Source organism: Bradysia coprophila, assembly GCF_014529535.1.
Source record: "Bradysia coprophila strain Holo2 chromosome X unlocalized genomic scaffold, BU_Bcop_v1 contig_26, whole genome shotgun sequence".
NCBI lineage: Eukaryota > Metazoa > Arthropoda > Insecta > Diptera > Sciaridae > Bradysia > Bradysia coprophila.
The window spans coordinates 16,573-33,612 of record NW_023503313.1 but is presented as its reverse complement, the minus strand read 5'-3'; the positions used below and the strand labels follow the sequence as shown (position 1 = coordinate 33,612).

The following is a 17,040-nucleotide window of genomic DNA, read 5'->3' as shown; positions in this document are numbered from 1 at the left end:
AACCATCAGTGCCGCTTTTAGCTTTTGGGCGCCATCGGACAATTGGGAAAACAGGCGCCAATTTAGTAAACCAAAATTTTTTTTAAGGACTTCGGGCGCCATTTTCTTCTGCTCCACTTCGGGCGCCTCGGACATTTGCCCATTTGGCCCATATGGAAAAGGCGGCACTGGAAACCATTCAATAACTTATCAGTGGAATAAATCATGTTTTGTTGTGTACGCGCATTATATACATGCATTAAACGCTCTGTTTCAGGGTATTACTCTTTACGAGATAAATAAGACTAGGATTGTTCTACGGTATAAGCGCGGGAAAAAATGATTTGGACACTTCTTGATCGCTTTATTTGCCGATGTCTAGGATGGAAACAAAAAATGTAGACACAGAACTCGGTGTCTTTTGTTGAATGATTGGATGCGTTATATGGTCGTTTATTCTTATTCTGTCTGCTACCATTATATATTGTCGACCTATGTTTCGAACCTTGCGGTGAACTTATCAAAGCTGAGCTGTTATCTCTAGATTTAAATCATCATTTCCTTCAAGTCTATTCCTATTTAATTTTATTCACAAGTTTGTTATATTAAATATGAAGCCTCTAACAGAAGCGATTGTTAATCTTGTAAATACACTCGGCCAAGAATTACCACATTCCGGAGACCAAGACGCAATACCAACAACACGTTGAGTAAGACCATCGAATTCGATGAGTGGACCACCTTCGTCACCGAGACAAAAGTCTCCTGTTGTGGTTGCTACTGTTCCTATTGTGCAAAGATTGCTTTAAAATGGAAGAGAAATTTTGCATAAAAATCGGCAAATGTTTTTTCATTGCAAATGATTTACTTCACAGTAGCTCCACCAAAGGCACTTAAAGTAGTGTTGCATTCGGCATGGTTGATGAATCTTACGGTGGCCATTCTTAAGTTCTCCGAAAGAGTGATGTCCGAAGACTATGAAATTGTAACGTAAAAAATGTTAATGAATCCAACCAGCTGTTGCGCAATTTATGATTAATCCCGGACTATTTAGACACATGATTTTATTACCTGAGTCATTCCCCATCCGGTAACATTTAACAAAGATTCATGTTCGGTTATGGTACCTTGTAAACCTAACGCTATCGGTTGAATAAAATTATTCGGTAACACCAGCATTTCAATCGTTTTTATAACTGCGACATCGAATTCATAATTCAAATTAAAGTTGGGATGACGAACAATTCGTTCGGTGCGAAACAGCTGTCCGAGGAAACGGTTGGTGCTACCTCCACGCAGTGTTATCTGAATAAACACACTACTTTATAAGTTGCTTCACTTTGCTATCCATTCAGTTGGAATTTACCTGTGATGGAACCGATTTAATTACACAATGGGCAGCCGTTATTGCCCAGAATTCGGATATTACCGAAGCCCCACATATGTGATGACCCAGACGTCTGAGTGAAAGCTACGAAAAAAAGGGTAAACTATCGACCTAAATAATTGCAAGTTGTTGTTACCATAAAAGGAACTTCTGTGATGTCCACTTCACGTCCATCAATAACAGAGATCTCGTTATCGTTCAGCGCCGGAAGACATTGAACGTAAAGTAAGCATGCAATGATAGCGACAAGGGACTTCATTTCTTAATGTCGAAAATAGGTATATGTTGATGGTTCTTTAACGGAATACTGACTCGCAAACAAATCTTCCAGAACGGCGTCCAAATGATTCATTATCTTAAAAAAAAAACTTCATGTCGATTGTGTGTGAAATGGTTTGTACAGATTTGGGAAAGTCCATACAATTTTTTAATCGTTGTGTGTTTCATATTTGATTCGACGAGGCAATTATATAAATACTAGGAAGACGTAACAATAGAAACCGCAAGAGTTTCAGATAACACAAAGAAACAAGGCAGACACTAGAGCTACACGTATATATGTGCACAGAACGGTAGCAGCTTCAACTTGACCTTATAGAGCACCCAAAATCCCTACATTGTACTAGTTTGTCTGGAAGAAACCTTTCTAGTCTTACTATCATGATAACTTCGACCAAAGGTACGTAACACCTTCGGCAGGTACTAGCTTTTAAACGTATACTTTAATCTTATCCACTTCATTCTCAATGATATAGCAGAGGTATTCGGTGATTGTTTATCGTATTTTGAGGAAAAACTACGTTGTGTACGTTAAAAAATGTCTTTCGATTAGATCTTAAACGTATGTCATCTGACAATACCATGCTTTCCTGTCTTTGTCTATTTTAAGATTGTGAAGCATTGTATTGCTCTGTACATCGAGGTTCCGATGATTGGTTTTAGCAGTGATTCAACAAACAAATTGGGCAAAATGAAATTTAAACGGAGTGATTTGGACGTGTGAATTGAGTTTGGATTGTTTGTCACAAACAGAATCAGCTGACAAAGTAAATTCAGTACAAAGAAACAGATAAAAAATACGAGCAGTTGGTCAGTCGTTACAGAAAGCATTGATTTTATTACATTCTTTTGTAATCAATCGCTGTCCTATTGATGCCTACTGATGAGGATTTATTTACTGAAAATAAGAGAGTTTACAACGACTCTAAAAAGACAACATAATCAAGGGCATTGATTAGAAAATAATACCACAGGGAATGGGTAAAAATCCAAAAGTTATCGGCATTTAAAAACCTTTGTTAAAAAACACGACAGAGTAAAGTTATTTTAGAATTTTTGCTAGCTTTTCGGGAATCTGGTATAAAAAAGTTTTTCATCAAAGTTGTGGGAAAAAATGCACAAAAATTGATTTGAATTTTGTGATATCAGATTGACTCCTTTTCGATTTGACCAATGTACGAAATTTTCATCCAAATTAATTACGGCTATTGTTTTGTGCATGATAAGCGTGACCAAAACGATGCATACGCGCGCAGACTACAGTTAACAAATTTACATTTGATTTGGATCACAAAATGCACTATGCAATTGTGTTTTGTATGAAGTGGAACCTCTACTAGTACTACTTTTATCGGTAGTTTATTATTTTTTATTGGTAGTATTAGTATTGGATTTTTCTATCGGTCGAATATAATATCCCTAGCGGAATTATGTTACTCAGGCACAGAAATGTATTTTGGCTTCACAAATCAACAAAAAGAAAAACGACACAAAAGTTTGAGATGCTTTTATTTCCTATAATAATATACAATTCAAATAAATTCGATGTTTGGAACTTAATTCAGTATACATCACATCGCTGGACAAAATTGTACGATATGCGATGATTTGGCTAAATCTTTGGTTCCCACATCATCTGGAATGTAATGCAAAAAACAGGAAAAAAAACAAACAAACAAAAACCTCATTTTGCAAAGTCAGGATGGGTAAAAAGTGCAGATATTTTTTTGGGACGCTGTTGATTGCATGTAGTCATTTTGATGTTGGTTCAAACAGTTTCCCTTTTTATGCAAGTGTAAAGCAGCCTCCAGTGCAATACTTTAAATTCGTGCGATCTCTTGCAGTGTTACATGGTTTTGGGTTTGTCAGTACAATGTCAGTAGCATAACAATGTCGATTAGTTGTCTTATCAAAGACAGTTGTACACCCCATCCAACACTTTCCTCGATCACAACCTTTTTTACCCAGCGCATTTGCATTAGTCAACACCATCATCATTGACATCACCATCAGCATACCGAAACCTCGTTGGAAAGTGGACATTTTAATATTTGATCTGGGATATTGATTTAGATAGAGATCTTGAACATTTTCTTTTATGTAGAATATATTGTAGTCTTACTCACCGAGTAAATTCGAAGATTTTGTTCACAAAAGAAACTCGACGGCAACGTTGAAGTTAACGACACGCTGGTTTGAATGAAGTTTCTGCCAGCTATCGCCAGCTTATATTTGAAGCAAAAGTATAAGTAAACCTTCACATTCATTGCAACGAAATTAGGCCGACATGGTATACACTGATAGAAAAGTTGACGTGCTGGATGTGTTGTGTAAGGCATGCCAAACCAAGGTTCTGAAAAAACAGGTTAAGACACCCAAGGTTCTGAAAGAACAGGTTAAGACACCCACGAGGGCGGCTGACACACAAATTTTGACAAATAGATGCTATTTATTGAACATACTCATTACAGATTGTTTGAAATGTCAACTTGAAGAAAAAATAGTATATGTTGCATTTAATATTTTTTTTCCTGGAGTACCAAAGTCACATTCCGAACAAAACATAACAACAAAACTGAACAACATACCGGTGCAAAAGCATTCCATATTAATGCCGAAAGTAATCCGTATGAATGCCTAAAGAAGTCCGTTCCGTGTGCATGTATTCTCACAAATGTCGAAAAATAAGCAATCTGTAGGAATGCCGAAAGACATCCGAATGAATGCCGAAAGCAGTCCGTATGAATGCTGAAAGCAATCCTTAAGTATAGTTTCCACTTAAAAAGAGCACTCCGTTTAGCCTCCGTTTACATGACAGTTGTAAAATAGAACAAAGGAACTGTCACGTAAACGGAGTAAAAAATTGAAATAAATTCAATTTCCACTCCGTTTGCGTGACAGTTCTTTTGTTCTAATTTGCAACTGTCATGTAGACGGAGGCTAAACGGAGTGCTCTTTTTAAGTGGAAACTATACTGTATGAATGCATTGTCACAAAACACTAAAAACATTACATTCGCGTACATACAACAACTTGACACATTTGGGAAAGAATAAAGATAGGATCGAAAATGACATAAGCGGGAATGAAAATTGAGAGAAAATAGTAGGGGAGAATGTTGCTCTTTCGGTACTAAATTTGGTGAGTGAATGTGACGGTTTTGGTACTACAGGAAGAAAAAAAGTTTTTATCAGGTTGACATTTCAAACAATCTGTATTGAGTATGTTCAATAAATAGCATCTATTTGTCAAAATTTGTGTGTCACCGCCTTCGTGATCAACTCAGATGTGTCGTAACCTGTTCTTTCAGAACCTTGAAGACACCCACGAAGGCGGGTGACACCGAAATCGATAAACGCACTCAGTATGTACAGATTGTGTTAAACTTAAAGAAAATGTTTTTTTAGGAAAATTCGTAATTTTGTTTTTGTTACGTTGCATTTTTCATATAAACTTAGTAGCAGCTGAACCCAATTTGTGTGTCACCGCCTTTGTGATCAACTCAGAGTTGTCTTAACCTAGTTCTTTCAGAACCTTGTTCCTTGTATTCGGATGAACATTTTTAGACCCTTACGAAGTACTGAGGATACGTTTGTAACACGTCGAATCGGAGTTCCTGAGTAAGGGGAAACCTATTGTCGTTGTCCAGAGATGCCAATTCAGCGAAGAAAAAAAAAAGTCCGTCCGTCTGTAAACGGATTTCAACTACTTTTGCGTTTTTAGATCGGCATTGATCATACCTATCAGGGAAAAAACGTTTATGAAATGTGGGGTAGTTCCCTTGGAGTGAGCTTATATCCGGCTACTCGGCCGTACAGTGAACGTGAAGTATTTTGTCAATATATCGAGTAAACTTTGATCGAATTTCACGAATTTTTTGTTTGAAAGGTATTGACGATCGTAATGCGGCAGTACTATTTTATGTCCAATAAAAAATTACAGTCGGCTGTCATTTTGAATTTTACTAAAAACGATACGATCGGTAAAAATGATACTTAGAAAGGTACTGATCATTGGGAAGTGATTGGTTACGTGTGTGTGGTGTTTCAAGCATCCCATATGGACATCTATATATAACTATATACTGCTATATTGAGCTATTTTCAGCCATATTTATCGGTAAATTGTTTATTTATAGGTAAATATTGCGGTATATAGCTGTTTAAATAGGAATTTATCAATTTTGACTTCGTACGAGGTCTTATGCTCATTTTCTTTTCTTGTTTCTCGAATTCATCAAACCGATTGTATGTACATGTAGTGCCGGGCTTAAACCTCAAAAACCTTTTTTTAAGTGTACTGCTATGAAAATGTTTTTCTGTATACGTGAGAGTGTATTGGTGAGGTGTCATATGAATCGGTCGAGCGGGAAAGTAAACGGTCGAGCGGGAAAGTAACGGTTGGGAAGGAAAGCACCAACACACTCTCACTATTACAGAAAAATATCTTTCAAAATACCCCAATACACACGCGGTGTGTATTTCACTCGGGCTTCGCCCTCGTATCCATACACACCTTGTGTGTATTGGGGTATGTTGAAATATACTATTGTTTTCTGTTGGAGATAGGCGTCCTCAAATGCAAATGCAACATTTATCTAAACACTTTTCAAGCACCGGTTTATAAAATGAAAGCAAAATAAAATGATCTAGTCTGGTTTTTGACAATGGAATTTCAATTGTGAAAAACCAGACTCGATCATTTTATTTTGCTTTTACCTTAATAAAACTTGAAACGTTTTGAACGTTAAAAATGCTAAATGTTTTTGATAAAAAGAATTGTGGCGTATTAATTAATACATTACGGTTGGTTCAAACTAAATTCGAAATAGCAAAAATGCGTCCGTTTCACGCTTTTTCTCAGGCGCACTTTTTATTTTGAATTTGAATTTTTCGTCTTTTTCAATTTTTCGTTGTTTTGCTACAGAACGTGTTCAATTTTAAGTTTTAATATTTTATTTTAGAATTTGTAGGCTCAATACTCTAATTTACGACCGGGCAAATAAAAGAATCAATAGAAATAAGTAACTTTTTTGAAGTTTTATCAGATTTATGTCGTATAGTGCCCGGCTTTTAATTTTGTGGTATAATGGCCGCGCGACTTTCAATTTTGTGGACTATGCCCTTTCAGCTGTTTGATTAATTGGACCATGTGAACAAACAAAGTAAGTTAATTTTATAATCAGTAGTAGATAAAAGTAACAACAGTGGTTTCTTAATTATCGTTAACAATACAACTAAAGAGTGTTTGTTGACAACGTGCGCCATGGATATTAGGGTGTAGCGTTTTGCAACCTTTTTTTAATTTTTTAAGGCCTGCGGGTAGGTTTGGACCACTGAACACGAAAATACAAAAAAAAAATTTTTGAAGTTCGAAGCTCCCATGCGCACCTCTGAAAACTGACTTTTTTGGTCGCAAAGCCATAGTGAGATTAAATCTGCCGGCTGTACGGAAAAATATATCTTAAGTGTATATGATAATTAATCATAGAGACCTCGGCTTCAATTTGACATACTTTAAAATTTAAAATTAAAAAAAAATTGAGTCACCGTTGAACAATTACAAAAAGTGCTCCCGACCATGACTTTTTCAGAATTTTTTTGGACTTAAAGCTTTCTAAAATATGTGACTGGAAAGGAATATAGTCGTGTAGTAGCTCATTTTAAAGGGAATTTCAAGAGCTTTCAAACGAATATAGACTCGACGTAAAGATTCACCGGGTTGCAGATTCGATGACCTTCTAGTGTGTAGAAAATGGTACGAGAAAGACCATATTTTTTTTATTTTTCACAGAATTTATACAAAAACGGTTCCAAATTGTTCTTAGCATTGCTGGCGTTAATAATGCAGCAATTCTGGGAAGAAATAACCGACTTTTGGGATAACTTTAACTCGTATCTTTAAGATAATCGAAAAATCATCAAATCGACATTTTTTTTGAAATTTCTATTAACGCCAGCAATACTAAGAACAATTTGGAACCGTTTTTGTATAAATTCTGTGAAAAATTTAAAAAATATGGTTTTTCTCGTACCATTTTCTACACACTATAAGGTCATCGAATCTGCAAACCGGTGAATCTTTACGTCGAGTCTATATTCGTTTGAAAGCTCTTGAAATTCCCCTTAAAATGAGGTACTACACGACTATATTCCTTTCCAGTCACATATTTTAGAAAGCTTTGAGTCCAAAAAAATTCTGAAAAAGTCATGGTCGGGAGCACTTTTTGTAATTGTTCAACGGTGACTCAAATTTTTTTACATTTTAAAGTATGCCAAATTGAAGCCACGGTCTTCACGATTAATTATCATATACTCTTAAGATATATTTTTCCGCACAGCCGGCAGAACTAATCTCACTATGGCTTTGGGACCAAAAAAGTCGGTTTTCAGAGGTGCGCATGGGAGCTTCGAACTTCAAAAATTTTTTTTTCGTATTTTCGTGTTCAGTGAACCATTCTGCATCGAACCTACCCGCAGGCCTTAAGAAATTAAAAAAAGGTTGCAAAACGCTACACCCTAATGGATATAAAAGAATCGAAGGTAAAACTGTAATATGGCGCAAAATTTGAAAATAAAAATTTAAAAAATAACAATTTTCTGTGAAAAGATATTGTTTCGCATGGATATCATGCTTTAGATGGAAAACATGTTTCAGATGGTAGATATATTTCAGATGGAAAACATGTTTCAGATGGAAAACATGTTTCAGATGGAAAACATGTTTCAGATGGAAAACATGTTTCAGATGAAAAACATGTTTCAGATAGCAAACATGTTTCAGATAGGAAACATGTTTCAGATGGAAAACATGTTTCAGAAGGAAAACATGTTTCAGATAGCAAACATGTTTCAGATGATAAACATATTTCCGGTGGGAAACATATTTCAGAAAATATGTTTCAAATAGAAAACATGTTTCAGATAGTAGACATATTTCACATGGTAACCATATTTCAGGTAGAAAGCACATTTCAGGTAGAAAGCATATTTCAGGTAGAAAACATATTTCAGATAGAAAACATGTTGAAAATATTATTATTATTATTATTTATTTCAGATGGCAAACATATTTCAGATGAAAAACATGTTTTGTGTCGAAATAGTATATTATGTTAAAAGAAACAAAAAGGTTTGTTTTTGAGCCAGGTGGTGAAAACGTCCGAGGATGCAACACAGAGAATCGTATGAAATCCTTAGCAATATGAAAAAATGACATGAGTGATGTCACCGTGACGAAAAGTAGAAGAACAGGTGAGAGAAAAAGTTGTTTTTTTGGGTCTATACCTGGTGAGTGAATGTGAAGTTTTTGGTTCGCCTGAATGAAAACTTTTTTTTCTAATTTCAGCTGAATATCGGAACCTCATAAAATGATATATGAATAGAATTAAAAATTTTGTTTTGATTCTACCTTCTAGTCTTTTTATGTCCATGGCATTGAATGTCATCCACATCATCAAACTTCTCATTGGTTCTTACTTTTCCTTTGAATTTCGATGATTTGAGATCTTTTGTTTCATAACCCAGCTTTAGGCATTTCGTCAGAATTACGATATTCCGAAAGTCTTAGCATCTAAATTACTCTAATAAGACTAAAATGATTTTAGTTTCTAAAGCATCTAAAGATTAGCATTATACGATTAATTTACCGAATTCAGTTGAAACAAATATGTTCGCACGATGTTAGACACATTCGACTCTCTTTATTGTTAACGATAATTCCTGTCAGAGTTTATACCGGTATTGATAAACTTACCTTTCACGATTAAATTTAATTCAAGAAACTTTTAAGCTAGGCTTTGTTTTTCTTCCATAAATGATCTCATTAGAAGACACACTTAGAAGCTTAGTATTGAATAGACAAATACTAACACTATTCATCCATGAAACATTTGCGACAAAAATCTGATAAAACTTCAAAATATGTTATTTCAATTAATTCTGTTATTCGCACAGTCTCAAGTTCTAGTATCGAACTTCTAAATTATAAAATAAAATATTCAAACCTGAAATTAAACACTTTGCGTAGAAAAACAATAAAAAATTGAAAATGACAAAAAATTCAAATTCAAAATAAAAAGTGCGCCTGCAAGAAAGTGTAAAACGGACGCATCTTCTGTTATCGGCCGATGCGCCATGACATCGATGACTTTTAAAACTCTAAAATATTTCAAATATTTTCCGAAATAAAAAAAAACGACTGTAAGTTCGTTACAATTCTTTTAGTATATATTAATAACCAATTACCAAATTTGACGAAAAAAGAAAGTTTGACGAAATTTGAAAGTTTGACGAAGTTTGAAAATTTGACGAAATTTGAAAATTTGACGAAATTTGAAAATTTGACGAAATTTGAAAGTTTGACGAAGTTTGAAAATTTGACGAAGTTTGAAAATTTGACGAAAATCGTTGTGTGTAAGCTTTGGCTTTCCAATGATACCAAATATGCCATGAATAATTCTCAGCAAAAACTATTTATGACAAAGATTTTCCATCGAGGCAGGGTTAATAGCAAATTTAGGGCTATGGAAAACGAAATTCACAAATATCACAAATGAATGTCTTTGAGTTATGTCTAATCGTCTTATATGAGTTATCCGACGTACAATATTTGCTTATTTTTCCATAACAAACATTAAAATAGAAATTTCTTTCGTTTTTTCCCTAAATTTGCTAGTTGTACGCCGAAAAAAAGAGTTGCAAAAGAGTTGCATGCTGAAAAAAATGTTTCCAAAGGGTTGCACGAGGAAAAAGAGTTGCAAATGCAGTGAGGTGCCCCTCGCGTTTAGTGAACTCTTCAGTAAAAAAATGTTTTAAAAATTGTACAACATTTATTTACGATTACATTGTTACCTAGAAACTTTTAAACTGTAACTATCTGTAGCCCCGAAAGTATCTGTAGGCCCAATACGCATCGACTCCATGAATAATTCCCACAAGTGCTCCAACATACTGTTTTTGGGAAATAATATTTAAATAAATCAAAGCAAATATTTACTTTTATATGCGGATGATGTTATCGACAACAACGACAAAAATGAGCGATTTAGATCATGCTTATTTACAAAAAGATTGTTGAACCGAGGCACCGAATATCATTTTCGAATTTTTTCGACGTAAAACGTTATTCTGAGACGTTTTTTATAAAGCGAATGAACCGTCTTTCCTACGGCTGCAAACATTGGTGGAACAATACTGGAAAACAATTTTATGATCAGGATACAGATATGCATCGGTAAAAGCTACGATTTATGATCATGCCATTCCTAATTAAATTGAAGAGAAAGATTGTAATATCAATCTGAAGAAAATTCATATATCAAAAGAAGTAATAGACTCGATACTATACTGGTGAAATGGTTGTCGTTACGTCTGTGTGAAAGAATGGTTACACGAATGGAAACAAGTTCAATCGAGGCATTTAAAATCTAATTAAATTTTTGATCTTCATACATGAGGTAACAATTTTGTGATAAAAGCAAACTACCAGGTGTGTTTTTGAGCAGTAAGCCTCGGTTACTGTCTTTTCGGCAATTGTAGAGTGTAAATATAAATAAATACATATCCCAGCATAACATAAACATTCACAAAAAATGAAACGAAAATATTCCAAATGCCATTGCAAATTGCTACGTAATGTTCAACTTTCGCACAGAGCACACAGTAAAACAATTGTTGTATTTCTTGACATAAATAGGATATTTTGAGCATTGAAACACGTACTACCAGTTAATATCGTACGATCATCAGAAATCACGAAATTGGTCGAAATCAGACCGCAATTTTATACGTTTTTAGTGCTGTGATGTGGCGTTCTTTGTTTGCTGCATCATTTTCACAAGGGTAAAAATTAGTTGCGCCAACTTTTCTGATATATTGAACTTTCATTAAACGATGAAGGGATCACAGCGTATATTCATTGAATGTTCTACTTCTGTTGTTTACACTATTTTCTAGTGTTTAAAATACGAAATCTGTTACTTCATTGGTTTTGACAAACATTTTACTACATAAAACATACCACTTGCCACAGGTCGACGTTGTCGATAACAGATGAACATCTATTACAATTCAATACAATTTTATCGCACATTGTCCATCTACTTACGTAAGTGGCAGTCATTGCTGGATAAGCCATATAGCCGCTTTGTATAACAAATCTTGGATAAAGCCATACGTTAACCGCAAATCCCATATAAGACGAAGCACTTAAGTAGAAGAAACAAGACACAGCATTAAAAACCACTTCCTGGAAGGACGAAACGAGCATGTCAACGAATTTGGAGCACAATATTGTAAACAGAAACAAAAAATATTTACAAAAAGTGATTGTCTGATTAACTGGAAGGACTTGGAAGACACCACATAACACAATAACAGTATTGACGCTGTTGTTAGGCATGATGCAACTGTCGTTAGAAAACTAATGAATGCTTGACCGATGTCATTTGCATATGGTAATCCGAACCGTATCAGTAATGTCTGACACAGCGATCCGAGAATCACTTCACTTAATTTGAATAAACCATTTTTGGTTGTTAGAAATTCCAGGTTAACACAAGTACATATGCGACAACAACAAATGTTAATTCCACCACTTCCGGTGTTCGAACTGATTTGATTCGGCATTCGAATCACATGAGCCGGCATTTTGAGTGTATTGATTTGATTTTGCTTTGGACTGAAGACTTAAAATGCTCTTCGTCTCAATGTCAACGTGCCACTGAAATTCTTCGCGTCGCCGACTAATTAAGAGACAACACAAATTGTATGGAATGAAAAATCTAAAAATAAATTTTTTCATTCCGTTTCAACGGTATTTTACAACACAAGGGTTCGACGACGAAAATTGTGTACAAGAAAGTAAACAAAACTCTAAAAATAACATTCGCTGTGTGGGTCCTTTCATTAAATTTATTCTTTGTTTCCGATCTGTAACAGATGTTGAGGCATTTTGTCAATTGAACCATTTCGTTGAAAGGGAAGTCACTATAAGTGTAGTGGATAAAGTGTATTAATGATTCTACTGCAATCAGATAATTATTCCCATCAATCTGGTTCTATCTACCAGATGAATTGCAAAGACTGAGTACAATACTTAGAAATTAGGAATTATAGTACATTACCATACCAGTGAAGTAATTCAGCCCGATGTACTTTTACTCATCGTGATACGAGATATCAAATTATTCCCTTGACTGTAAGTCAGGGTCTTATGCCGGAAAATACCCTAAAATGTTTGTATGAAAGGTTGTATGATATGTTATGAAAAACGGAATTGTTTGTCCCAATATTTTGTTTGTAAACACGATAACTTGAGTAATTATCAACCAATTACTAATTTTATTTTTTTAATCGACACAGAATTGAATTCCTGAGGTTAAGTTTGAAGATGGGCTATGTGGGATAAAGGATCTGGAAGTTATTCCAGAAAAACAGTATTATCCACTGTTGCAAATTCAATCAATCGAAGAAGATTACTTTGATGCAATTTGATTTTGTCGATTAGTTATATCCAGCTATCACGCATGATAGTCAGCCATCACGGTGATAGTTGGCTATAGTCAGGGATAGTCACGTGAAAGTCAGCTATCACGGGCCAAAGTAGTAGATTCCACGTCATGACATAAAATATTTATAAAATTTTATGAAAGACCATTTTCTGAATCGTTATTCAAATGTATGGAATGACTACAAAACTATCAAACAGAAAACTTGAAAACTCCCACGAGTCGTGCTATTTTATTCATGATTAAAGGTTTTGTGAATGTAGTATGTACCGGAAGGCTTTCTTTTTGTACATAAGTGTAAGGGAAGAACGTCTACCGTACTATTTTATATTGTACCAAAGTGAAAGAGTCCTCTAACCGTTCCACATTCGCTTCTTTTACTTTTGATTAGCGTTAGAAATAAGACTATGAAACTGAATAATAGACAACTTACACGAGTGGGAAGTTTGCGGGCAGAGCGGACCGAGGGCCGTAATTCACACGAGTCCTTGCCTATTTATGATTTATTATTGATAAAAATCTGACCGCAAATTTACAAGAAAATAGAGAACAGAAAAAGTACTTTTCCAAAGAATTTGTACTCAAGCGAAGGTTTTTATATCAGTTATTTGTGATGCTTCGGAAGTTTAGCAACGGAAAATAAAATACAATTGATTAAAAATGTATAGATTGTGGATTTGAGCACTATTCCACAGGACTCTCAATGATTGACGCTGTCGGCAAGTCGGTCATTTCTGTCACTTCACCGAACAATATTTTCATGTGATCGAAAATTTAATTTCCTAACAAAAGATTCTAATTTTTAAATTTCGTATCCCAAAAGACCGACTCGAAGGCAGTGCCATCGCAGATTTTTCCGGTAGTGACGATAATAATTTCCACAATATATTGAAAAAATTGTAAGGGACCTGACCCGCACCCGCTTTACTTTTCTAGCGAGGGAAGGGGTCTTCACATGTGGCCATTCCCTCACTAGTAAAGTATAATTTTTAATTGATTTTTTTTAATTGAATTTTATCTGCCTAGAACGGTTTTACCCTCTAGTACAAAACTGTTTATGTCCAAAATTATTTTACCGATTTCGGTTATGTAGCACACCTGCAGCTCGGCACATAACTTCCAAATCGTCAAAGTAAATATTTTCGACAGAAGTCCGTAATCTGCTGTAAACGTGTTGCAGGCACCTATAGGCCATTCCATCTGTTCTGGTCAGCGATGACTAAAATAAGCTTCGAGCTCTGACCTTTGAGAACTTATACATCTAAATGTAGTTTCCCATGCGTGGTCTATTTTGCAACCCATTTACTAACGTAATCCTAGTAAGTTAGGTGAGCGATCCAGCATTTTTTGAGCCCGACCAAAACCGAAATCTTTATTGTGATTCTTTGAAAAATCTAGCACGTGCTTCTCGCATACGCTTCAACATTAACTTTTCAGTAACTGATGGAGAAACAAAGTTCATAAATTGTACAATAAACTGCATCAGCGAATGTGGAAGAAAACCATTGGTATTTCGAGCGTAGCCAACATACCGAATAGCTGATTCAACGTATTGCTTCGGTGTTGGAACGTTGAAGCTACCACCTTTAACTTTGGTCATATTTGTACCTTGAAATCATTACAAATTCAAATTTTCGTCATGAAAGTAAGCTACGAAACTACATACCAACACTACCAGTCGTTAATGCTTGTACGGTAATTCCTTGTGATTCGTATTCAGCAGCGAGATCGGAAGAAAATTTGGCAACAAATGCTTTCGATGAAGAATAAATGCTCATGTTAGGACAAGGAATGCAAGCAGATACAGAAGAAATGTTTATAATTAAACCGCTTTGCCGTTGCACCATTTGCGGTAAAATTAAACTGCACATCATGGGAACGGATGTGATGTTACATTTGATAATGTCCAGAATCATTTTGTCTCTATCGGGAATATCAAGAAAGTATTCAGGTGCTAGATGAAACATCCCAACGTTGTTAACCAGAACACCGATTTCTATTCCGGCAATTTGTTGCTTAATTTGATCGTAGATTTCTGGTCCATCGGTAAAATTTATAGCAATGAGATGGGTCTGGACGTTGTAGGATTTTGATATCTCCTTGGCTACATCGTGAAGCTTAGTAAGTGATCGTGAAACCAGAACAATGTTAAACCCACGATCTGCTAACTAAAAAAATATTGATGTAAATGTGAAAGGTGAGAACGGTTTACTGTTTCCTTTAATTTATTTTCGTTGCTTTTCTTACTGATTTCGCATATTGTTTGCCGATTCCGTCAGTTGCACCCGTAACCACTATAAAATCGAAATTTCGCGTATGAATTTCCTCTTAATTAGAGATAAGATAAACCAAATAATCGAAAGTTGCATAATTTTTGCAATATTTTTGTAGAAAACGTACATGCCCACTTTCCGTATTTACGAAGGTCCGTTGGTTCCAAAAATCTTGGTCCAACAATATTCTCATATATCCATCGAAATACTCCGAAAATTAGCTGAATACCAAAAACAAACACGGAAAATGTTTTAAGTAACTCGAAACAGCACGACATTGCGAAAATTTATTATTTCTATCGAGGCGGTGAACAAATCACTGATCACAAAGCAAAATAGGTACCATTCACAATTCGCGCAGCGTTTTGCAGGCAGGGTCGAACTGGCTCAAACATGGTCTTCGGGCATAACAGCGCATTCGGGTGTGTTTTTGAGTTTGGGGCGAATGATAATAGTCTGGAAATGAAAGCTGCAAAACTTTCAAAAAGAAGTCAAACAAATGCAAACTCCAGTGAGCGATCCTTGTTCTGCCGCCCTACATTCATATCTAAACATGCTCCACATGCGCCACTTCATAAAATTCAATTTATCTCAAAAACCGTCCGCCGACTTTTTTCTTGCTTTAGGCCTAAAATGATCAAGAGAAAAAATGAGGCCCTGCAAAACTGCATAACACTATTGATCTCATCGACATACATTTGAACATAGAACCGCAATGCAGTCTGAGAAAAATAAGAAGTCACCTATTCAATGTTTATAATTCAACTTGATCCATATCTTGAAAACCTTATCAAAGGCTCAATCGGTTTTTCATTTTTTTTTCAATATTCAATTTTGATTACAATTACTTTTCTGCTGATGACTTACATCGACGAACAACCAATTTTTTTTATTCAAAATATCTTCTCGTACTTTCTAAACGCGCTTTCAGTAGAAGTGCTTCTAGTGATAGCTGCCGGCATGACAAATATTTGAAATTACCATAAGGCTTGATTTCCACTTACTAAAAAAGTACTCAGTGTGAGAGACAAAATTGAATTTTTTCAATTTTCGCTTTGTTTACTTGACAGCTCGGAACTCACAGCTCACAGAGTACTTTTTGTGGAAAGCATACTTAAGTTTCCAAACATTTACTTCATGTGAAAAAATTCCAATTTTTTACAGTGCCAATTATGTATGATAACTGTCCAATTTCAGTACTCCATTTTTTACTTCTCTCATTTTCATATAGGTACTTCCATTATGGAGAAATGAAGTACGCGAAATAGAGAAATAAAGGAGCCTATAGAACCGTTTTCTATGAAGCACTAAACGAAACTTTAAACAAATGAAGTAAAACATTCAATCGTAACGTGGGGAAATGTTTGCCTTTTATGAAAAGTTAAAAAACAAAATCAGTTTTAAAATTAAAACTCTATTTTTTCTTTTGACTCGCTCTTGAAGATCTTAAAGAAAATGAAACAGTATCAGCGTTACTATGAAACATTTCATTGCTATTGCCCAAGTCTGAGGACTTGTAATATTATGGGTGGTTGCATATCACTATTGTACTTATTGTAAGGGACAAGACAATTTTGTGTTCGACCCATATATTTGTGTTCCACTTTCTTATC

At 35.1% G+C, this 17,040-nt stretch overlaps 3 protein-coding genes across 3 annotated transcripts; all 3 read right to left on the bottom strand.

The window, feature by feature from the left end:
• Positions 1–536: 536 nt before the first annotated feature.
• LOC119069151 (trypsin-1-like) lies at positions 537–1,662 on the bottom strand. The gene is made up of 5 exons (XM_037173056.1): positions 1,503–1,662; positions 1,346–1,450; positions 1,051–1,284; positions 848–954; positions 537–782 (listed from the first exon to the last, which is right to left on the bottom strand). Exons 1-5 carry the CDS (start codon positions 1,623–1,625, stop codon positions 569–571), a joined length of 783 nt encoding a protein of 260 aa, XP_037028951.1. The 5' UTR covers positions 1,626–1,662; the 3' UTR covers positions 537–568.
• Positions 1,663–10,446: 8,784 nt separating this feature from the next.
• LOC119069152 (protein singles bar) lies at positions 10,447–12,575 on the bottom strand. The gene is made up of 3 exons (XM_037173057.1): positions 11,965–12,575; positions 11,753–11,893; positions 10,447–10,596 (listed from the first exon to the last, which is right to left on the bottom strand). Exons 1-3 carry the CDS (start codon positions 12,292–12,294, stop codon positions 10,519–10,521), a joined length of 549 nt encoding a protein of 182 aa, XP_037028952.1. The 5' UTR covers positions 12,295–12,575; the 3' UTR covers positions 10,447–10,518.
• Positions 12,576–14,488: 1,913 nt separating this feature from the next.
• Positions 14,489–15,719, bottom strand: LOC119069150 (very-long-chain 3-oxoacyl-CoA reductase-like). The gene is made up of 4 exons (XM_037173055.1): positions 15,555–15,719; positions 15,402–15,448; positions 14,821–15,322; positions 14,489–14,762 (listed from the first exon to the last, which is right to left on the bottom strand). The coding sequence occupies exons 1-4, from the start codon at positions 15,703–15,705 to the stop codon at positions 14,527–14,529; spliced, it is 936 nt and encodes a 311-aa protein (XP_037028950.1). The 5' UTR covers positions 15,706–15,719; the 3' UTR covers positions 14,489–14,526.
• Positions 15,720–17,040: the final 1,321 nt, after the last annotated feature.